The sequence below is a fragment of the Phoxinus phoxinus genome (genome assembly GCF_949152265.1).
Source record: "Phoxinus phoxinus genome assembly, chromosome: 11".
In the NCBI taxonomy this organism is placed as follows: domain Eukaryota; kingdom Metazoa; phylum Chordata; class Actinopteri; order Cypriniformes; family Leuciscidae; genus Phoxinus; species Phoxinus phoxinus.
In genome coordinates, this window is record NC_136886.1 from 16,815,060 (window position 1) to 16,839,849 (window position 24,790).

General features: G+C 39.1%; 1 protein-coding gene across 2 annotated transcripts; it reads left to right on the forward strand.

Moving 5' to 3' along the window:
• The first annotated feature begins 10,311 nt into the window (after positions 1 to 10,311).
• tomm70a (translocase of outer mitochondrial membrane 70 homolog A) lies at positions 10,312 to 24,043 on the forward strand. Of its 2 annotated transcripts, XM_079627458.1 has the most exons (13): positions 10,312 to 10,722; positions 11,584 to 11,931; positions 14,680 to 14,853; positions 14,937 to 15,063; positions 15,702 to 15,811; positions 15,928 to 16,076; positions 16,309 to 16,516; positions 18,703 to 18,837; positions 19,681 to 19,788; positions 21,420 to 21,536; positions 21,628 to 21,725; positions 21,812 to 21,934; positions 22,201 to 24,043. In XM_079627458.1, the coding sequence occupies exons 2-13, from the start codon at positions 11,695 to 11,697 to the stop codon at positions 22,352 to 22,354; spliced, it is 1,740 nt and encodes a 579-aa protein (XP_079483584.1). In that variant the 5' UTR covers positions 10,312 to 10,722; positions 11,584 to 11,694; the 3' UTR covers positions 22,355 to 24,043. The 2 variants fall into 2 exon arrangements, with proteins under 2 accessions (XP_079483584.1, XP_079483585.1); XM_079627459.1 differs by lacking the exon at positions 10,312 to 10,722 and having other exon boundaries at positions 11,564 to 11,931.
• The last annotated feature ends 747 nt before the right edge of the window (positions 24,044 to 24,790 follow it).

Sequence of the window (24,790 nt, forward strand, 5' to 3'; positions counted from 1 at the left end):
GTGCTGTGGGAGGTGCTGCCGAGGAGAGATTGCTGCCTACGGAAATCCCAGCCACTGGGGGAGATGTTGCCGTCACAGCGCTGGCACAAATGTTCCAGTCCTTCATGCAGTATCAAAAGGATCGGGATGAAAGGCAGGAGAGGGAGGCTTCTCGTCGCGAACAGAATTACAAGGTCCTCAGCCACCAGGTCACCCAAATGCAGCTAGACATGGAGCGGACAAGACATGGAGGTTCGGAAGGAGCTGCAAAGCGGGTGATAGACCATGAACCTCGGATAGCCAAGCTGGAGGACAGTGATGATATTGAACACTACCTTACAACTTTTGAAAGACTGGCAGAGGTGTATCAGTGGCCAAGGGGTGACTGGGCTGTTCGTCTTATTCCCTTGCTAACTGGCAAGGCCCGAGGTGCTTTTGTGGCCATGAACCCCTCCCAAACCCGAGACTACGACCAAGTAAAAGCTGCAATTCTAACAAAATACGAAATCGGTGCAGAGACATACCGGTTGAGATTCCGGTCCTTTAATACCCCTGCCGATGAGAGCCCTACGGAACTCTACATCCGACTGAAGGACTTGTTCTCTAAATGGGTACACTATGAGCAAAGTAATAAGAGGGACATTATGGAGTCCCTTGTGCTGGAGCAGTACCTGCGAGTGTTGTATCCTGAGGTGAGGACTTGGGTAAAGGAAAGAGATCCTGACACCGCCGCAGAGGCTGCAACATTGGTTGAGGCCTACATTGCTGCACGGAAGGGACCTGGAACTACTCGATATGCTGGCATCCTCCACTCTGTGAAGGGTAAGTCTGATGGGTTGGGGGTCGGTTCAAACTCTCAAAGTGGCCCTAAAATCTTTAGGCCCATTCATTCTAAACCAACATCGGCCACAATCCCCCAGACAACAGTTAAGATCAGTTTCATTATATGTTATAACTGTGGTGAGCCAGGTCATACTAGGCCCCTTTGTCCACTCAAAAAGCCCAAGACAACTGGTCTTTGTTATATGCCCCGGCCAGAACAGTTGAGAACACAGCCTGATCGAGAGCCAGTCATCACTGTACTGTTAAATGGTAAACCGCTTTCAGCGTTGGTGGACACAGGTTGTGCCCATACGCTGGTACAGGCCCAGTATATACCCAGAGATTCCTGGAGTGAAGGAGATGCAGTAACAGTTTGTTGTGTGCATGGGGATAGCACAGAGTTGCCTACTGCTGAGGTTTATATTGAGGTCTGTAATCAGTCATATCTGATGAATGTGGGTGTTGCTACCAAGCTGCCCTATCCTGTACTGTTAGGTACTGACTTCCCTATACTAGCTGAATTGGTGCAAGAGACTGTATGGTGTGGCGTGGTAACGAGAGCCCAAGCAAAGCAGCTTACTCAGGTCCCACAGCCCCAAGAAATAACACCAGACACACTGCAAGAAATGCCCTTCAGCTCTGAGACTAGTTTAGGTGAGTCACGGCCTACAGAGCAGGAAAGGCTGCAGAAACGCAGGGAGTGGGTTGAGGGGTTGTTGGAAACTTCAGAGGAAGCTGAGGAAGGGGAAGAAGAACCCGAACTCACTGAAGCAGACTTACTTGTCCCTGGTAATTTAGCCCAACTTCAGCGTGAGGACTCAACCTTGACGGAATGTTTTAAACAGGCTGAGGAAAATGAGGGTGTTGTAACTTTGCTTGGTGAGACTTTTGTTGTACAAAATAGTCTTTTGTACCGACAAAGTAAGGAAGAAGGACTGCAGCTGGTAGTACCTAAGGCATACAGGAAGGAGGTGTTAGAACTTGGGCATTCTATTCCCTGGGCAGGTCACTTGGCTTTTATGAAGACATTAATGCGAATTGCAAAAAGATTTTATTGGCCAAAGATGTACAGTGAGGTTAAGGAGTTCTGTAAATCTTGTCCAGAATGTCAGCTCACTACTGGCCGTACGCCTGCCTACGCACCCCTTATACCACTTCCTGTAATTGACACTCCTTTTAAGCGAATAGGAATTGACGTAGTTGGGCCTGTGGAAAAGAGTCAGAGGGGGAACCGATTTATCTTGGTTATTTGCGATTACGCTACTAGGTACCCTGAGGCATACCCGTTACGAGAGGTCACAGCTAAGCAAATAGCCACGGTACTCCTACGATTTTTCTCGCAGGTTGGAATACCTCAGGAAGTGCTCACAGATCAGGGTCCAAACTTCATGAGCCACACCTTACAAAAAGTATATCAATTGCTGGGCATAAAGAGAGTACGAACCACCCCTTACCATCCTCAGACTGATGGTATTGTTGAACGTTTCAACCAGACCCTGAAAACTATGCTGAGGAAGTATGTTTCTGACACAGGCAAGGACTGGGACAAGTGGCTTCCATTCCTTCTGTTTGCATATAGGGAGGTGCCTCATGCATCCACGGGGTTCTCGCCATTTGAACTACTGTATGCTCACCATGTCAGAGGGCCTCTGGATGTACTGAGGGAGAGTTGGGAGGCCACTGATAAGCCAGACAAGAAAAATATTCTCTCCTATGTGCTAAAGATGAGAGAGCATCTGCAGAAGACAACAACCCTTGCACGAGAAAATCTGCTGCAGTCTCAAAAACGACAAAAAGAGTGGTACGACCGAACAGCCAGATCCCGTACATTGGAGCCAGGTGAAAAGGTTTTGTTGTTGTTACCGACGAGTGAGCATAAACTGCTGGCTAAGTGGCAGGGCCCTTACCAAATAAAGCGGAAAGTGGGTTCTGTGACATATGAAATAGAGATCCCATCCAGGACCCAGCCCTTGCAAATCTTCCATGTTAACATGTTAAAGAAGTGGTATGCTCGTTCCACACAACCAGAACCTGTGTCTGAGGAAGAAACGGGAACTGCAGCTGCTTTGTTCGTGAGATCAGTGGAGGGAGAGGAGGAAATAGAGGAACAATACCTGCCTGGTCGTCAGGGGAACAGTCAGCTGAATTTTGAGCACTTAAAAGATAGTCAAAGGCAAGAACTTCTACAATGCATCCCAGCCCAACTCTTTATGGAGATACCTGGCAGAACAAGTGTTATCCACCATCACATCACTCTCAAAGATACCAAACCCATTCGTCAGCCAGTATACCGGGTCCCAGAAAGACTTCTGCCAGTTATGAAGGAGGAGTTGGAGACCATGCAGAGCCTTGGTGTGATAGAACCTTCAACCAGCGAATGGAGCAATCCCATTGTCCTAGTGCCTAAGAAGGATGGCAGTCTCAGATTCTGTCTGGATTTCCGCAAGCTCAATAATGTGAGTAAATTTGACCCATATCCCATGCCAAGAGTGGATGAGGTAGTGGAGAGTCTTGGAAGAGCAAAATATCTCACCACACTTGACCTCTGCAAGGGATATTGGCAGGTTCCACTAAGTTTGGAGAGCAAGGAGGTCACTGCATTTAAAACACCCTTTGGACATTTTCAGTTTCGTGTGCTTCCATTTGGACTTCATGGAGCTCCAGCTACTTTCCAAAGGATGATGGACCACATCCTTCGGGGGACTGAGAAGTTTGCTGCTGCATACTTAGATGACATAATCATCTATAGTCAAACTTGGCAGGAGCATATGGTTCATCTGAAGGACGTGCTACTGAGAATTAAGAATGCTGGTCTAACCATCCGCCCAGACAAATGCACCCTAGCCAGGACTGAGATGCAATACCTAGGGTATGTGCTGGGTCATGGAGTAATACGTCCACAGGTGGGGAAAGTGGAGGCCATCAAGAATGCAGAACGGCCAGTAACCAAGAAACAGGTCCGTTCTTTCCTTGGACTTATAGGGTGGTACAGGCGTTTTATCCCCAACTTCTCTGAACGAGCCTTTACCCTAACTGATTTAACTAAAAAAGACAGGCCAAATAAAGTTAACTGGACTCAGGACTGTGAGAGGGCTTTCCAGGACCTAAAGGACTCCTTATGCACCGAGCCTGTTTTACAGAGTCCCGACTTTGAAAAGACCTTCACTGTACAGACCGATGCTTCTGAACATGGCATTGGGGCTGTACTGCCTTAGGAAGGTCAAGGGCAGCTTCAACCGATTGCCTACATCAGTAGAAAGCTCCTTCCCCGTGAATCCAGGTATTCTACAGTTGAGAAGGAGTGTCTGGCAATTAAATGGGCGTTAGATGCTTTAAGATACTATCTGGTGGGACGCAAATTCACACTTGAGACTGATCACAGAGCATTGGCCTGGTTGGGCCGTATGAGAGATACAAATGCCCGGATCACCAGATGGTTTTTAGCCATCCAACCATTTGACTTTGAGATCTTGTACAAAGCTGGGTCCCAAAATTGTACAGCAGATTACCTCTCTAGGACACCTCAGGTGTCTGAGGAAGGGGGGAGAAATGTCACAGGTTAACCTGGTGACTTTATAAACTTGGACTTACATACATCCATTTCACTGATACTGTGCATTGCCGGCAATATCAACATCTGTGTACACATCAGGAAGGTGTTATGGAGTTTTTGTTTTGTTCAGTTCAGTCTAAGGTTTGTTACTGCTGTGTTTTGTTATAGTTCAACTCTTTATAGTTTTTCTTAAAGTTTGTCATTATTTGTCTATAATAACAGAATGCCAGAAAACACAATAATTCATATGATAATTACCTTTATTTTTCCACATATTTCCCACAAACCTTATTGCAGTTAAACTTCCCGGTTCACACTCTGTACAACCAAACCCATAATCCAGGTTAAACTGTCTTTTAAAGCAACCGCCACATCACTTCCTGTGGAAGATGCCATTTTGGTGTGATGTCAGAGGGGGGGATTTAGAAACCGTTGTTTTTGTCAATTAATTTGTTGTTAAACTCTTTCTCTGTTAATGGTTGTTGTTTTAGCTGTTTGGAAGGTTTAAGTGTTGTGTTGGGTGTTTAGATTATTTAATTTGACTGTTACAAATGTTTTAGTTTGTACCTGTAGTTGGTATGCCCTATAGGTGGGGCTTCAGCCTATAAATAGGCTTGCTGTCTGAAAGGATACCAGTTCTGATTGTGGACTCAGAGGAAGCTCATACTGTGCAGTGTTGCGATCTTGGGCCAATTGGTTTAGCCAAAATTAGCACATTGTTGCTGTTTTCTTTTCTTTTTTGTACAGTTTTTATTTATTTTTGTCTTCTCATGCACTGTAAATATTTTAGCACCTTACAATAAACCACCATTTTTGGATTTTGCATCGACCTTTTTGTACAGCACGTCATTTCCCTTTTCCACTCCAACTGGTTGGCCTTCCTACAGCTACTATCATGACTAAGTCTGCCTCTGTACCTGTGGAGTTGATTGTAGATTCTGGATCTTCCGTTTCCATTCTGCCAAAAGCTGTGTATGAAAAACACTTTAAACAAGATGCCTTGCTGCCTCCTTCTGTTAAATTAGTGACTTATTCACGTGATCCAATACCAGTGCTTGGCTGTCTACCTGTTACTGTTAACAAGGATGATCTTAACTGCAATACGTCAATTTTTATTGTTGAATGTGGCTCTGCTCTTCTTGGAATGGATTTGATTAATGGACTGCATCTCAAGTTTGAGGGTTCTTCCATACTTCCAGGACCGGCTTCTTCACCAATCCCCGTAATGCGCCTGTCTACTTCTGTGCCTGTTGCTAAACTGGGATGTGCAAAAGACTTTGTGCATAAGGTAAAAAATTCTCCAGATGTGAAACCTGTACGTCAGAAACTCAGACGGCTGCCATTGTCTGTTAGAAATGCTGTCAGTGATGAACTTCAACGCCTTCTTGGCTTGGGTGTCATTGAACGAGTGGATGCATCGCCGTGGATTTCTCCAATAGTCGTTGTTCAGAAGTCGTCGGGTGGCATTCGCCTGTGTGTAGACCTGCGAGAACCAAACAAAGCTGTTATTGCAGACAGTTATCCGTTGCCCCATATTGATGAATTGTTGTCTATGCTGCGTGGAGCAACAGTTTCCCCTACAATTGATTTGGAAAATGCTTACTTACAGCTTTTGTTACACAAAGAAAGTCGTGATCTGACTTCATTTATCACCCATGAAGGTTTATTCAGATTTTGTCGGGTACCTTTTGGCCTAGCTTCAGCTCCCTCTACATTTCAGAAAATGCTAGCAACTGTACTTCAAGGATTGCCGAACGTAGCCAATTATCTTGATGATGTTATTGTCTGGGGACGCACGAAAAGTGAACATGACCACATGCTCAAAGTGGTTCTTCAGCGCATACAAGATGCAGGCTTACAGTTGAATAAAGCTAAATGTCACTTTAATAAAAGCAGTTTGCGCTTCCTTGGTCATACTGTATCTGCACAGGGTATTTACCCAGATGAAGGTCATCTCAGTGCAATGCTTCATGCTCCTGTTCCTAATGATGCACACCAGCTCCGTTCCCTTCTTGGATTGTTGTCATGGTACAATAAATTCATACCAAATTTTGCCACAGTAGTAGAACCATTGCGTGCATGCATCAGACAAGGTACTGCGTTCAGCTGGTCAGATGAAGCTCAGAAGAGTTTCAGTGCTGTAAAAGAGTTGTTACTTCAAAGCCCTGCTTTAGCATTGTTTGACCCTAACTTAGCCACTGTCGTATCAACGGATGCATCAAATTATGGGCTCGGTGCTGTACTCTCTCAAATTCATGAAAACAACACTGAACGTATTGTTGCATTTGCTTCGAGAACATTGTCAACAGCTGAATGCAAATATTCAACGATTGAAAAGGAAGCCTTAGCATGTGTCTGGGCTGTTGAAAAATGGAGAACTTGCCTCTGGGGTCGGAAATTTCTTCTACGTACGGATCATCAGGCCTTGACAGTGCTCCTCTCCTCTAAAGGCACAGATCGCACTGGAATGAGGATAGCGCGTTGGGCAGAGCGACTTTTGTGTTTTAACTATGAGGTGAACTACTATCCTGGCTCTCAAAACCAGGTTGCTGATTATCTGTCTCGCCTACCCTTGCCAGCTTCTGATGAGGATCTTTCAGATACTGAACCTGAGTTTGTTGCATTTTTGTCTTCTGAAATGTCTGCTGTGTCTCCAACTGAATTTGCTTCTGTCTCGGCATCATGCTCAGAAATGGCTGCATTACGTTCTCTGATTAGTCGTGGATGGCCTTCTTCGTCAGCTGCTGTGGATGCTGTTCTACGTCCATATTTTCAAGTACGTGATGAACTTGCTGTGCAAACGGACTATGTTTTTAGAGGGTCACGTCTTGTTGTTCCTGTTTCATTGCGACGCGTCTTAGTGAATTTGGCTCACGAAGGTCATCAAGGAATAGTGCGCACGAAACAGCGCATTCGTGAACTGTACTGGTGGCCTGGTATTGACTGCTTGGTCAAGGAAAAGATTAAGAATTGTGAAGTTTGTTTGTCTTCTGATAAGACTACAACTGTCCCTGCTGCACCTTTACAACCTGTACCTTTTCCATCCATCCCATGGGAAAAGGTGGCTGTTGACATTGTTGGCCCATTTGAAACTGCTACCTGGGATTGTCGGTACATCATGACATTGATTGACTATCATAGTAAGTGGCCAGAAATAGCATTCAGTTCTTCAATCACAAGTAGAGATGTGATCAACTTCTTGACATCAGTTTTCAGCAGATTTGGAAATCGTCATTACATTGTATCTGATAATGGATGTCAATTCAAGTCATTGAAGTTTTCTGCTTTTCTGAAAGATGGAGACATTCAACACATACATATGTCAGTCTATCATCCAGCTGCAAATGGAGCTATCGAGAGATTCCATAGAGTATTGAAGGGTTCTATTCAATCTGCTATTCTTTCTGGGAAACCATGGAAAGCAACAGTAACAGAGTTTCTTCAAACTTACCGTGCTACTCCACATTCTGTTACTGGACAGTCTCCTTCTGAGTTACTCTGTGGTTGAAAATGCATACTCGTCTCAATGTTCTTCCTTTCCCTATCATCTGTAAAGATACTGCCGTGAGTCAGAAAGTGTCATTGTCTCAAAAGAAGATGAAAACATCCTCAGACGCAGAGCTTGTATTCCAGAGTTCAAATCTGGAGACTGGGTGCGTATAAAGATTCCAGTTCATGTTCCTAAAGGACATCCTAGATTTTCAAAGCCTTTGAAAATTACACGTCAACTTGGTTCATGCTTACCAGTTATCGGATGGAAAAACTTGGCATGCGTCTCGTCTCTCTTCAGCTGGTGCACCTTTGGAGAATGTCATTGATGGTGAACTTGTGTCCTTGCCTCTCAAGTCAGTTTCCTCATCTACTGTGTTACCTAAAAGTGAACTTGTGAACGTACCTATTGCAATTGCCCCTCCATCTGTTCCAGAAAGGTCTTCATCACGAGTGAAACGTAGAACTAAAAGACATTGGTTACCTTGAGCTAATTGAGAAATTCATTACAGTTGAATGGGTACTGTTGCAGAATACCATGTATTGTTAAATTAAGTTAATTAGATGTAACTATTGTATTGAATTGCACAAATTATGTATTCTTGGGTGAGATTTACAGTTAAGTAACAGGGGAATGTTGTGTTTATGTACTGGTCAGGAGGTGGTGCTGGAGTCCATATTCATGTCTTATAAAAGGTGTGAGTAAGAATGAGAGGGGACACACCTGCTAGCAATCAATGTAATGCCTGTCCACGTTGGCTTGCTTGTGGAAGCTGAATAAAACACTAAGAATGGAGAATGACCTTGTCCTCATGCTTACCAGGATTTAACCATAACAATTTTCAGCATCATTAATCCAGTCTTCAGTGTCACATGATCCTTCAGAAATCATTCTAATATGCTGATTTGATAAAACAGATTTTTTTCAGGATTCTTTTATGAATAGAAAGTTCAAAAGAACAGCTTTTATTTGAAATAGAATCTTTTGAAACATAAATCTTTACTGTAACTTTTGATCAATTTAATTAATCCTTGATGAATAAAAGTATTGATTTCTTACTTTTTAAATCCATCTTTTTGGCGGTTAGTGTAGTTTACAGCACAACAGCTCCGTGTCATCTGTTTCTGCTAGAAATCTGAAATTTCTGCCGCCTAGTTGCGCGCGCATCTCTGTGATGACGTTGCACAGAAACCCGGTACCGGAGAGAAACAGGCATGAGGTGATGGTAAACTAAGTCCGTTATGTGTGTTGTGTCAGTGGTAAGAGTGCCCTCTGCTGGTGTTAAAGGGCACTCGCAGCTGGCAGATGTAACAGGATCAGTGGAATAAAGCAAACTTCAAATCATTTAGGAGTCTGTACTGAAATGATGGCAATACTCTTGCCATTGCAGCGGGTAAGAGAAATGTAAACCTGGAAATGTTTTAATTTGTTCTGACTCAATTTCAGTCTTAAAAAGCTTGAGATCTTTTGAATCTAGCCCCCAAGATATTCTCTTTAGTGTTTGATCTGATAATTAAGGCAGAAGAGTATTTTTCTCTTCACTTAGTGCCCCCAAAGGATATATTCTCTCAAATGGATAAAATACTCTTTAATTTCATCTGGAGAAACAAACCTCATAAATTAAGAAAAGTGTCCTTGTTAATAAATTAGCCTATCTGATGGTGGATTAAATGTTATTAATTATACTCTTTTAAACCAAATTAAAAAAATGTATTGGATTAAAAACTTACGTACAATGACTTCTTTTTATTAATTACCATTGTTGATATAAAACACCTAAATTGTGTTTGTACAAAAGTGACCATGAACAGTAATGCTTGTTTGTGATAATTGGCCAAAGCAATAGGAAGTTTACCAGTTATATAGGGACATTGCAACAAAAATGTTATCCCCCAAGTTTTTCAAATAAAAAATATGGGACTATATTGAATATAGCTACTTCGTTGATTTTTATTTTTTTTAAAGAGTTTTTAATCCCATTTTTAGAATTAGTTTTTTTTAGGGATTTGAATTCCCAAATAGGAATAGGCTACTCAAAAGAAACCCTTACATTTAGCCTACATTTATTCATTTAGCAGACGCTTTTATCCAAAGCGACTTAGTCAATAAGCAGTCAAACTAACAGGACAACAACATGTAGGCTAAGTGCTATGACCTTTCTCAGTTCAATCTAACGCAGCATGCAAAACGTTTTTTTTATTATATTTATTTTTTATAGATATAGAAGAGAAAGTGTGGATCAAGTGCTGCCGAAAAAGATGCGTCTTTAGCCGTTTCTTGAAAATGGCTACGGACTCAGCAGCTCTGGTTGAGTTAGGCAGATCATCAGCAGGGAACCGTCATGGTAAAGGTCCGAGAGAGAGATTTCGTGCCTCTTTGAGATGGCACCACAAGACGACGTTCGCTTGTAGAGCGCAATTTTCTGGATGGCACATAAGTCTAAAGTAATGTGTTTAGGTAGGGGGGAGCAGTGCCAGTGGTTGTTCTGTAGGAAACCAGTGCAATTTCGTGAGGAGAGGAGTGACGTGTGCTCTCTTTGGCTCGTTGAAGACCACTCTAGCTGCAGCACTCTGGATCAGTTGCAGAGGTTTGACAGAGCAAGCTGGAAGACCTGCCAGGAGAGCATTAATAGTCCAGTCTGGATAGAACAAGTGCCTGGACAAGGAGTTGTGTAGCATGCTCTGATAGGAAGGACCTGATCCTGCTGATGTTGTGCTAGTACTAGCAATGTGGTCTGTGAAGTTCAATTGATCATCAATTACAACTCCAAGGTTCCTGGCTGACCTTGATGGAGTTATGGATGACAAGCCAGCTGAATGGTGAAGTTGTGATGATGTTTTGGGTTGGCCGGGACTACAAATAGCTCTGTCTTTGCCAGGTTTGTTGGCTATTATATATTACCTTTTATAACACCGATCTCACAATATACTTTGAAACTCTTTCAAACATGAGATTACAAAACAAAAAGCGTATAAAAACAATTATATATTTTTTAAAGATTTTCAAATTCATGTAACTGCCCTAATATTATATAGGCTAGGCCTAGCACTTTTTATTCCAATATTTTTTTATCATTAGTTATTATTAGTATGTTCATTCTATATTTTGTTGTTGTTATTCTTTGTTTATGCACTCTGAATTACAATGACTTGTATTTGTCTTGTATTTTTTTTATTGTACGTGTCTAATTGAACTAACTAAATAAATAAATAAAGAACAAAAAAAATAATATATATATATATATATAATTGCATTGATAAACACAGACAAATAAGTATTATAATGAAAATTACATAGGCCTATTTGAAGAAAATATTTTTTAAGAAAGAAAGCTCTTATTATTCCAACACATTTCTGGGCCTTTTTAATTACAAACATTCCAATGATGGAAATTAATTACAAATAAAGTCTCTTTTGAATATAGAAAAGGTGTCATCTTCATACATTTGCATTTATGAATGAAAAATTTGCACAGAATCAACATTAGGCTACATTAATAATAAAAAAATAATTAAAGTTTTTTGTTTAATCATTCAACAGGATTTCAAACATAATAGCCTATGTTTCTTAGCAAAAGTGGGCAATGAATTAATATTTGTCTCCAACCAATAAGATAAAAATATTTGAAAACACACAAGAAAAAAAGAAGAAGATCAGTTATCTATGTCAACTTGACAGGAAATACAGAATATAATATTTGTTTTTTTAAGAATATCATTGTGGATAACAATCTGTGCAGTCCTCCAGTATCCCATGATACCACCTGCTTCTGTAAAGGAGGTGGCTCGTTGTTGCGCACGCACGCAAGTGAGTGTGTGAGTTTGCGCGTTAGCTGAGTGCTGCTGCGTGGATGATGGCTGCGTCGAAGCCCGTAGAGCCTCAGTCCGGGAGTGGGCTCCCCCGCTGGCAGCTGGCACTCCTAGTAGGGACACCGATCGTCCTAGGCGTCGGCGCTGTTTACCTGTGGAACCGAAGTCGCAGCAAAGGAAAGCTAGGGAAAAAGAATGGAGAGAGGAAAACTCCCGAAGGAAGCGCTAGCCCTGTCCAGGGCCAGCACGAAGCGACTAACCCAGAGCTGGAGAACATGGTAATGTCCCCAATTATAAAGCCTAACTGTTCTTTTTCTCTTAATAGACAACATGTATATATCTGGACCTGTCATTTGGCCCGTATATTTTTTCTTGACACCCTAACATTACTGCTCTCCCAGTCAAGGACACCGCTTGACAAACTAGCCCGTCTTAGCGAATGTGCAATAGCCAGCTAACTTAGCTTCCAAACGTGATCTCCTAAACAACATCTGTGATCAAAATCTGTTCAGTCTGTCTGCTATGGTAGTCAAATGCCCTTGGTTTGATTACCCTGATGACAAATATATTGATATCATACGCCTAAGATCGCGGTTTTATATTAAATTATGGTGGTGTGTGCTGTATGTGAGGGCGGGGAGATGGTCAGACTGAGGCAAAGCCACATGTGACAGTTTCCTTGTTAACTATTAGTATTTTATCTGTTGCTCTTATCGCACTTCGTGCTGACAGCGTCGCCTCTAGTTAAACAACTTTTAAAACGTAAAAAATGTTGTCGAACATGGACCTGTGCAAGATTATAAGGTATAGCTAGTATTCGTACAGTCATAGTCAGGGTCGAGCTCTGGAGTCGATCTCTGTTCGCAAGAAGAAAAAACATAATAATGTTTGATTTGTGAGTGAGGCCGTTTGACTTGATTATTTTTTGAAAACTAGTTTTTAATCACACTGCATATCAGTGTGATTAAAAATTCTTATCCAGTAATCTCGAATGACTGGAAAGGTCATGTAAAGTCATTAGTCAAAAGTGTGGGAACCCTGGGTTACCCTGACACGTGCATGCATAACACACAGAAATGTATGCATTTAGCAATATTGAATATGACTAGGCCAGTGGAATTTGCTTAAATTACAGCTATGGAACATATGTTATATTTATGTGCATGATAAGAGTTATATAATACTACATACAGCAGCTGCTACTATTATGCCATTTTACGAAGTCTTGATTTTATTTTAGGGGTGTACTAGGATAGGTTTTCTTGCTTGGTTGTTCAAAAATCGCATTATTTTTCTCATATTTTACATTATTGCAGCACCTCTCTTCCCAGTCTGTCTCGAATGCTCTGTTTAGTTCCTGTCTCGATAAAGCCCCTCCTTCAGAAATGCGAAATGTGCTCTGATTGGTTAGATGGCCCTGTGTGTTGTGATTGGCACCATTCTGTAAATGCCACACCCCTTTTTGCTAATGTTTGTGAAAACCTTAAAGTCGGTATGAAATCAAAATTGACCCTATTTACTTTGTTAGCGGATATTACTAGTCTTGTGGTGAACAATTAATCCGTGCAAGTTAATACACGGAAAAAAATGGTTTGCCGAAGTTATCTTTAATCAAAGTTTGAAAAGTTACTTCCGGGTCTGGAATGGTTCTTTTTCTGATGATGTAGGTAGAAGCGCGTTGTAATCCCAACAAGCCATTTGTTGTAGTTCTTAAAGTCTTTTCTGTAGAAAAGAGAATATCTCCCTTAGTTTGGAGTGGACTTTGAACTTTGTAACCTTGTGCAGATCCTTTTTTTTAGCTCGAACTGCAACATTACACACTAACCAAAGTTGAAAAAACATAATAGGACCCATTTAATCTATTACAGGCTTGCCCTGACAAACAAAATCAAATAAGTAGAGCATGTGTCTCCAGCTTCCAGCCCTCATCCCTACAAATGTAGCAACATTAACTTGGTATCATAATACATTATACATGAAATTCAGAGACCTCTATTTATTATAGCCTCAGATTAATATATGCAGGGCTCTTTCAATATGTCAGTTGATTTTTCTATAGCTTAAGGACGTTTTGGCTGAACGCTTTGATGTTAGAATGTTTAGGAATTTGTGAAAACTTTGTAAACGTTGAGCTATTAAAATATAATAATTAATCTTTACATAAAAAATATTGAACCCACAGCACATACTATTCTGGAAACACGTAGTTCCTTCCAATCAACATATACTTTGCAATCTGGGAATGCATATACTAATTTTGTACTATTTATGATATAAGTAAGACTTCATTCTCAATAGGAAGCTCACCTCTCTGTTTGTAAGATCTGGGGATTAGAGACAGACAGACGTGGAGTGGGGGATTTGTCCAGGGCTAGACAGGGGGAGGAGTCTTCTGCAGAGATTTGGATTTTTATGCAATTTTTGGAGGGTTATATGTAGACAAGTTGATCTTTGAGAAAGTGAAATGGTTGTAAGGTTTCATTTTCATTTAGGCTTATATTAGGAACTACAGGAATATCATCATGGGAAAAAAAGAGTTGGTGCTTTCATCTGTAGATTAGGAAAAGACATGCTTTAGATGCACACATGTAAAGCTGACTGTTGCAATACCTGCTAATCTCAGTGGAGTCTTTAACCGTGATTGAGCTTATGGCACAGAACTTGGCAAACACAATTAAGTGAATTTTTATATGTTGGTCTGTTTGCTGATGTCATCATGTCAGATTTGAGAACTTCTTGTATGTAGCATGCCTTCTGAAAAATGAATTGCATCTTTTTGTTTAACCAGCATTTACAATTTTCACTTTTTCTAATGACAGTGGTATACATTTGTGTCGGAAGTTACTATGTCAATTGAAAAGTGCTCTTAATTTCAGTTCTGGATTTAGCTTTTTCACAAAGTATTTCACTACCAATAGAGCTGATCATATTACACTACGATATAGCATGCAGCTTTGTTCTTATCATTCTATTCATCATGCAGTCTTAATCTTAGTTTTATTTAAAATTATTGTCTGCCCATCCAGAGTCCCCTTGACAGAGCACAATCTGCCAAGAATAAAGGCAACAAATACTTCAAGGCTGGCAAATACGAGCATGCCATCAAGTGCTACACAGAAGCCATCAGCCTATGTCCCAAAGAACAGAAAACAGATCTGTCCACCTTCTACCAGAATAGAGCTGCAGCCTACGAGCAACAGGTTTGTCTGTCAGATCATCATTTATAGCATCATCACGAAGTGTTACATGTCTGAACGATTGCTATTTGCTGATGAAATTTCAGATGAAATGGACAGAAGTGATACAGGATTGCTCTCAGGCAGTCGAGATGAATCCTTGCTATGTAAAAGCCCTTTTCAGGCGTGCCAAAGCACTGGAAAAACTGGATAAGAAGAGGGAATGCCTAGAAGGTTAGCGTTATTTCTGGTTTGATTTTTTAATTATTTCTGTTGTATTTGTTTGGAATTTTACGAGAATTTTTGCTTTGGGTGGGAGATTTTAAAGTCAAATATGACGCGTTTCAACCTTATATATTTTTCGGTTGATTTTAAGCACCTTATGTTTCTAAACAACCTGTTCTCACAATCACGGATATTGGCCATTAAATCAAGTTGTCATTAATTACCATCAATTGTTTTAATTCAAAAAGAACTTCCTTGAGTGCATTTACTTTCATGATCCGATTATAATGGGAGTTTGGCAATATTGTGATTAAACTTTACCTCATGTAAACGCAATACTTCAATCAAACTAATGCGATTAAGTCTGTAATCGTAGTAACCACATTCACATTAAATTATGTGGCCGGTAACATGCATACTGTATGCCTATATGAGTGTGGTATAACCATACTTCTTTGCGAATAATAAAAATTGCAGTGAAGAGGTCTGCTCATGTCATGTAAACATCTTACTGCGATTAAGACCTTACTCTGATTTTTTTGGAAATAATCACATTATTGGTGCACATGTAAATGTAGTCATTGACCACATTCTATTCTCTGGCATAACATGTGTTTCAGTCACAAATATGTTTCTACTTTTTGTAGATGTGACCGCAGTATGTATTCTGGAGGTTTTCCAGAACCAGCAGAGTATGCTACTTGCAGACAAGGTGCTGAAACAGCTGGGAAAAGAAAAGGCCAAAGATAAATACAAGGTGGGAATGTGATGGAAATGGACAGATCTCAGACTTAAATGTAAACTGTATTACATATTTATAGAATCTACCTTATTTTTATGTATTTTTTGCTCTGTCATGTTTGCTTTTCTCAGAACCGGGAGCCTCTAATGCCATCTCCTCAGTTTATCAAGTCCTACTTCAGCTCCTTTACTGATGACATCATTTCACAGCCCCTACAGAAAGGCGAAAAGAAGGATGAGGATAAAGACAAAGAGGGTGAGGCTTCAGAGGTCACAGGAAGGTGAGAGCTGAGGGTATTATATTTTGCAAATACACTGAGATTTGTACATTCACTGTTTGTGCTTTTGTTAACGGTTTCCTTTTGTTGCTTTTAAATCCTAAATGTTTAGAGTGTCTTATTGTTATATTATTAAGTCACTTTACTCAGTATAAACTTTCTATTTCTATAATAAATAAATAAATGCTGTACTGCTAATGTAATTTCCTAAAGTAAAAAAGAAATGTTTCCTCAGCTCAGGCTACCTAAAGGCTAAGCAGTATATGGAGGAGGAGAACTACGATAAGATCATCAGTGAGTGCACAAAGGAGATTGAGTCTGGAGGCAGGTACACAGCTGAAGCTCTTCTGCTGAGAGCCACCTTCTATCTGCTGATTGGCAACGCTACAGCTGCACAGCCTGACCTTGACCGTGTCATTAACATGGAGAATGCCAGTGTCAAGGTAACAGATTATAGCAAGGATGTGATTTTTTTTTTTCATTCATGTTTTGTTCCGCAATCGCCCGCTAAATAGTATAGATTTTTTTCTGTACCTCCATGAAATACTTTCAAGTTAGCCTACATGTTGCCACAACCTAGACTGGACATTTCATTTGTACAGAGAGTCTGGCCTTTTTCCATTGACAAGCGTTAACTTCCTTGAAGGCGGATCTTCTGTTGAAGTTTAAAACTCTTGGATCTGCCCAGAGCCACTCTGGATCTGCTATAACCAATCGCTAACGTTTGGTCGTGACGTATGACGTCTCAAACTAGCGCACAACGTCATCGTTCTCAGCCACTCCCTCTGTTCGCTGATTGGACCGGTAAAAAATTGACTGGAGAAAACCCAAGAATACACCACAATCCCAGACGTAGTTCTGAAGGAAAATGAAAATTGAGCGGAAGCATTTTTTTTATTAAAGCATTAACACAAACCACTGTTAATAATTTAACATAAAAGCAAGCTGGCTACTGCGTGCTTAGTTTGGCATGACAGAATGCGCTCAAAGTGCGCTCTTTTAATAAATCCTAAAAAGCTACAATCTCAGTTCATTGCGATCTCACAAATCTCTGTTATTATCAATGAAGCTGACTGCACAATGAATCTTTCATAATATCTACACTTTGTTTGTTATAATCAAAGGTTTTGCCAGCATGCAGAATTCAGTACTGAACAAAAAGTCAAGAAATCAACACGCATGCCTGTGATTGTCTACATTGTTCAATGCTGCAAATATGTTATAAATGGAAACTCTGGCCTCTAAATCGTTTCTATTTTGTTTTAGTTGTTCTTGTTGCTATTTGCTAACAATTTATTAGTTTAGATTTTTTATTTATAGATATTTCTATTTTGCTTGAGTCCCGCAAATCGTTTTATTCTCCCGCAACCCACACACACACACACACACACACACACACACACACACGAGTACCTTAACGCCCGCGCCCGCACTGGGCACTGTTACGTTGGGTCCCATGGTAGTCCCGTGGGAGTTCAGGTCTAATGTTTCTAACAGCGCTGCATGAACTTGCGGCGCCATCTGCTGGACACTATTAGCATAGTTAGCCAGGGTTCAAAGCCCAAATACGAGTTAAAGTTGGCATTGAAACTGTTATTTGCCAGTTGCCCGATCATCATATCACAACGGTTGTGATGTAGTTATGTAAATATATAGTCTGATGCACTGCATGCTTCAAAGTACTGTAACATCACTGTTTTCCAGTTCACAAATGTTACTCTGAAAGTTTTGCGTGTTTGAGCCGCTTATAATTTGCATTTAGGAATGCAACGCTCGTTATGAGAATTGTTTAGAAATCTATTATATTTCTATTCAATAAGGTGTCCCTGCAGTTTTACGCTAAAAATAAGACCAACATTTGAAAGCAAAGAAATTAAGACTGTAAATGTACTAACTATAAATGTTAGTATTGTAATTTTACTGTTGTTCTGTAAAATAAAATAATAATAATTATTATTAACTTTATTAGTAATAATAATAGCCTAATAACAATTCCTTTATTACTTTTATTATAACATATATTGTATTATAATATATTATATTGTTATCGTGATTATTAAATTCTATTTTTTAAAGTACAATACTTTGTATTTTTGCAAGATTTTTTTCAAAAAAAAAATGTTATTTTTTTCATTAAATGAATTGCCTGGGGGGCCAGGTTTTTCTTCTTTTTTGTCTTTAGCTGGTCACATGCCTGCAAGAGTTCAGATGTCTTCTCTTACTGCCATTTTTATCAGTTACCAAATTACAGATTAAATGTATACTTAAAATGAATATACTATGTATAATCAGATTTACCTGTCTCTACCTATCCTGCAACATCTGTAGGTTTATATCTTATAACCCCAAAAAATGTTCAGAGATTAAAACATTTCGTTGACATTTACATTAAGGGAATTTGTATTATTTGTGTTCAGGGAAGGGACATACACTTTAATGTCCATAATAAATCCTACAAAACGAAAGTAAAGCGGCAGCCCCCCACGGACGACTACAAACTTCATCAAAAAGTTACACTTGTGCCATTATCACTTGCGTCACCAGCCTTGCTCTGTTCCCACAGCTCTCGCCCTGCTTGCCTCTCTTATTGATCCTATTAGTGTTAATGCACCTTTGTGATGTGTTTCAGTTGCGTGCTAATGCGCTCATTAAACGTGGAAGCATGTACATGCAGCAGCAGCAGGCCCATCACTCCACGCAGGATTTCAACATGGCTGCAGAAATTGACCCTCGTAATGCTGATGTCTACCATCACAGGGGACAGGTATGACAACGTCACATACATGTTGGAATTTTCACCTAAAGACGTGCTATAAACCAAGCCCTTATGTTGAATGTTCATGGTATTAATATATGAGATTTCCATTTTCAATTGAGCCGGTTTCCAGCTGTAATCTTCATTTGCAGTTTTTGGAGAATCAGGAGTCATTGTCTGGCTGCATGTCTCAGTGGGTGTGTGTTAATAGCAACCCGTATCCCTGCTGAGTTCATGACCTGCTGTGCCCCTCATTTCAGTTAGCAGAAATGTTTGCAAAAATAGTCATTAGATGGGAAATCTTCTGACAAAATGTGCATTTTGCTTTGTTTTTTGTTTGTAATATTCTTAAGATGGCCTTCACCAATTTAAGAACCTTAAATACTACATGTGTGCATTTATCAGATGCTTTTATCTAAAGCTACTTACAGAAAAATAACAAAACATCTCAAAGAGCCAACAATCGTTGTAGTACACAATACCAGGTTTATTAGACGACTAGGTTAGGAAACCAGCTAGAGAAGAGAAGAAATGCAGAATTTTGTGTGTGTGTATTGGTTTTAGAGTGTAATGTTCTAGTGGTGGCCAGCGTTAGAACTATAAACTTGATTCTGGCCCCAACTGGGAACCATTGAAGTGAGATGAGGGGTGTGACGTGGGTTCTCTTAGGCTTAAATGGACTTTCATTGATGTCCATTTACTTAAGTACTTGTGTACAAATTATTTTTATTTTTTTTCCTCAACATTCCCTTACAACTGTGTTAGGAACAACAATTAGCAACATTCCCCAACAATTAACAGCAACAAACTTTATGTATGGATAACCAATTGGGAATATTTTTTACTTCTCAGTTGAAGATTCTGCTGGATCAGGTGGAGGAGGCTGTGGGAGATTTTGATGAGTGTATAAAACTTCGACCAGACTCTGCACTCGCCCAGGCCCAGAAGTGCTTTGCATTGGTAAGTACCACAAGTGGGTACTGTTTACACATTAAATCCTGTGCTCTGGCATAGGGATGCTCCGATCCACCTTTTTTGTTTCCGATACCGATTCCGATACAAAGGTAAAATGTTAAAAGAGCTAAATTACTTAATAAGCTGTATGCATTACTTTGCAAGATATCAGGCTCAACTTAAACAATATTTTTTTAGCCTTGTAAAACAAAATGACAAACAATGTATTCACAAGTTTAGTGATTTATTAAACCAGCACCAGAGCAACAAGTGCAAAATAAAATAAAAAGTTCAGTAGCTTAAACTTGTTGACATTCAAAATTTAAGTGCAAAATTTGCACAGGATGTTTAATGGATGCTATTTGCACTGCAAATAGGAAATTAAACTAGAATAGTGGATAATTAAGCAGTAAAATTTAGTCTAGAAAAATCACAAGTGCACAATAATTGTATTAAATCTGAACATGAAAAAACATTTAGTGGGGAACAAATATGAGAATAAGTGTAACACTAAATCTGGTAAAACGTTACACATTGCTCTTTGTATTGTTGTAAAATACATTCATGAAAAACAAGATAACAAAAATCTAAAATATTAATTATTTTATAGCCTACTATAAAATTGAGACATGTTTTAAATGTATAGCACAGCGGTTTAATGAGGCAGCAACATGATGGATAGTACAGAACAGTCTATACAGAACAGTCGCTGTATTGATATGAAAAGCGGCACACAGCGCTTATGCGCATCCCGAGCGCAGAATGATGCGCTTGAAGCAACATGAGTCACAGCGCGCAGCGCGTCGAGTCCACATTGAAGAGTTCAAAGCACGAAGGAAAGACATATTGATGCTTAGAGTATTATACAGTATCTATCTAAGCAATAGTTTATTTATTATTTTCTTTTAACAGTTTTAAATGTCAGTTACTGTGCGCGTGAAGAACAGTTAGCTGCTATAGTGCTCTGACTCCAGTGTTGTGAGCAGACAGACACCCGGTAGAAAGTAGTTAAGGTACAGCAATAAAGTCCGGCAAGATAAAGTTGTTTAATGCAAAACCATAGACCTATATCTACAGATCAGGTATAATTATAGTAACATTGAATCATCTTGGAGAGAGTTTTTCATCGTGTTGACTGTCGTACCGAACGCGACGCGCTGTTTGATGCTGAATGGAGAATGACTGACAGCCGCAGCGGAGGGAAAAAGTGTACGTGATCTTGAATTTAATGACTTAAATATTCATTTATATCTCACATTATACTCTATAATGGCTTCAGAACACTTATAATATAGTGCACGACAACTTTATGGTGCTTTATAATGTTTTTGTGCCTTTTGTGGGGCTGAACAATAGCACAGAATAGTATACGCACAATATCGGATGTGGATCGGCCTCGTCTGACCGATACCCGATCCGGCAAAAATGTCAGTATCGGAGCCGATACCGATACTGAATATCGGATCGGCGCATCCCTACTCTGGCACTGTTTGAGTGACATTTGAATGAAATGATAAATGGCTTTATGGGTGTTGTGTACTGCTGTTGACTTTCAACCAGAGCAACCTAATATGAGAAATTCTTAATTTTACTGTAAAAGTGGTATAAATTTAATTGCCTTTTTTTTTGTCTCGTAGTACCGACAGGCATACACTGGAAACAACCCATCCCAGGTTCAGAAAGCCATGGATGGCTTTGAGGATGTCATTAGGAGGTTTCCAAAGTGTGCTGAAGGCTATGCTTTGTATGCACAGGTACTTTTCACCTTGATGGCATAAAACCATTACATTTTATTTTATCAGTTTACCTCATAACTATAATGTTTTGTCTTTTTTTTTGTGATAGGCACTAACTGACCAGCAACAGTTTGGTAAGGCTGATGAAATGTATGATAAATGTATTGAACTAGAGCCTGACAACGCCACGACATATGTCCACAAAGGGTTAGTTTTATCCTTTTTTTGTATTTAAAGAATGTTAATCATAGTTCAACAAAGAAAATACTTATCAGTTGTGTTTCTGTTTGCAGTCTGTTGCAGCTTCAATGGAAACAAGATTTGGAAATGGGGCTTGAACTCATTAGCAAAGCCATTGAAATTGACAATAAATGCGACTTTGCTTATGAAACTATGGGAACCATTGAAGTCCAAAGGTTTGTGATGACCAAAATGTTGCATTGTGTCACTAAAATGTATGTTTTTCTAAAATTCCTAATTTGTGGGTCCTTTATTATATTGAAACGTTTGTGTAAAAGTTGATGTGGCTATTGCAGCCTTATTACAGGTTTGTAAACTTGTAATAAATAAGGTTATGACACCAAATTTTTCAGATACCTGAGGAATTTTACAATTCTCGATTCCACTTTCAGTCCTTCTTGTAAGTCCCTTTAAAAATATTTTGATTTTTTTTTTCCCACAGAGGCAATCTGGACAAGGCTATAGACATGTTCAACAAGGCCATCAACCTGGCCAAGTCAGAGATGGAGATGGCCCATCTTTACTCCCTCTGTGATGCTGCTTATGCCCAGACGGAGGTGGCCAAGAAGTATGGGCTCAAGCCTCCCACGCTATAACTCTTGCTGCCTTTCTCCACTCTCTACTGACGGGCCAGAGTACACATCTCATAAGTTTGATTTTTTTTTTTTTTTTTTTACTTCATCATAAAGATGATCATTGTCAATGAAAAGAAAGACCGAACATGTTCTGCTATCACGTGTTTACACCAATTTTGAGGACTGGAAGGTGGAGGAGCAGCAAAAGGAAACGAGAATGCAAAAACAAGCTCGTGAAAAAGACTGATGGCTGCTCTGTTAAAGTTAAAATAATCATTGGCATAGTTCAAAACCTCCCTCATTGAGTATGGCTTTATTATGACTTACAAACAGCACTCATTTGTTCATGTTCAGTCTCCCCTGCCAATTGGTGACATGTCGATAATCGATAATTATTTCTTTCTTTTTCTTTTTTCCTCTCCAAAACACCAGATTCACTACATTAAATCAGTGTATACCATCAGCAGGACTGCGTTATGTATTCATGGTTTGATGCTGTAATGTGCGTAAGCTTTGTCCTTTCACTGTCACATCCTAGCAATCTTATTTGCGTTCTTTGTTGTATGGGAAATGCAGGATTAAAATTTTAGTTGAGATGTGTTTGTTTTAAATCTGTATGTTCTTGATCACTGCTGTGATTACACTGTGTTTGCAAGAAGGGGATTATATCAAGGAAAAGTTTGAAATTTGGCCATAGTTATTCATTTTTGTGTTTTTTTATGAATTTGGGGATTTTTTTTATATTTTCTGTGCAGCAATTAAATTTCTCTTTAGGAAATTAATGTCAAAACACAAAGTAACATGTTAAAGATAATATTCTTCTGGCACAAAAATAGAGGCAAATTACACATTATTTAATGTATAAGATAATATAACTAGAGTAATTTAAAACCCTCTTAGCAACTGTATAAGAAGTTTGGTCTGAAATCAACTTTCCCATCTTATTTAACTGAGGCATTCAAATGTTATATTATTAAAATAAAGCTGTGATTAATGTAATGTTGCATTTTTGTGCAAAAACAAGAATGAACCTTAGATACGTTATGAAGCGCCAAAAATTACATTCCTCTCATTTTATCTTTAAAACTGCACATATCTGATTTTATTTGTTTAATTCCTCTGTGAAATAAAAATGTCATTGAGGGGTATTTTTGAAGTATGGCTCACTTCTTGATAAAATAAAATAAAACAAACACCATATATTTAGCAACTAAGTTCCTCCTCCCTAGTCTTTTGTTTAAATTCTGCATTGATTTGTAAAATCTTGGAATATTGAGGTACTTTTAAACTATGGCATGCCCTTAAATACACATATATAAATAAAATGAAACATTCACAGTTTAACCATTATTAATAAAAGGCAGTAAAAAATGAAGTATTGCTACCACAATTTCTTCACTTATCTGCATTCATTCGGCCATCTTCTGCTTTAAGATGATTTCAATGTCAATATGGCATTGCTGCCTTCATTGGGCTTGTCCTATGCTATTGGGGGGGATGTGATAAATTGCCTATGCATGTACACATTAAGCATTGCCTAATATGTAAATGTTTACATGTTTGCTTATTTTCTTTTTCTCCAACCCGATCAATTATTAATGGTTTTACCTACCAATATTGGTAGAACAAGTCATTCCAGTCATTCTGCTGCATGTTTGAAGATCACAAACGATTGTTTTAAAATAAACTAATGCAAGCTAAGTGGCACAACCTAAAGGTTTCAAATGAATTTGTTGTGCTGAATCTGTTGAAAGTTGCTGTGCAAAAAAAAGAAATAAAGGGAGGGGGGTTGGGGTAAATGTGATGTCAGTAAAGTTTACTTGTGTAATATTAATGTATGATACCCTAAAATAAAGAATCAAGTTGTCCACAGTTATTCATAAAGCCAGCTTGCTTTGTTTTTCGATGCAGATTTACATTTATTTATTAATTTAGGAGATGCTTTTATCCACAGTGAATTAGTTTCTTTAGATTAATTATTTGTAACTATTTTTATTTAATGCTTATTAAATTTGCTTACTAATTGAATGCACATTCCCAGGGACAGCAAATGAAAATGAGCTGTTTTGGCTTAAACTGGTATAATTATACATAAACATTTTTTTACATTTGTATTGTCCTTAATTAATACATAGTTTTACATTTATATTTTTAAATAATATAAATATGTATATGAAAAATGTTTAAAAGGTTCTTTTTTTTTTAGTGCAGGTGGCTGCGGTACAATCAGGTTTCTTATAAATCACATATCACCTCTCCCAGTCTTGTCTCAAATTGAAATATACAAACAAATAGAGAAAATTAAAAGTGAGATGGGGGGATTAACTGATGCTTATATGCTTCATATACAACCTCTTCTGAGCTGTTTTCCAATGTTTAGTGGGTCTTGGCCATCTTGGCAGGCGTGTTTCCTGTGAGGATGGCATGCCTGTGGCAAGCATTTATGCTTCATTATAA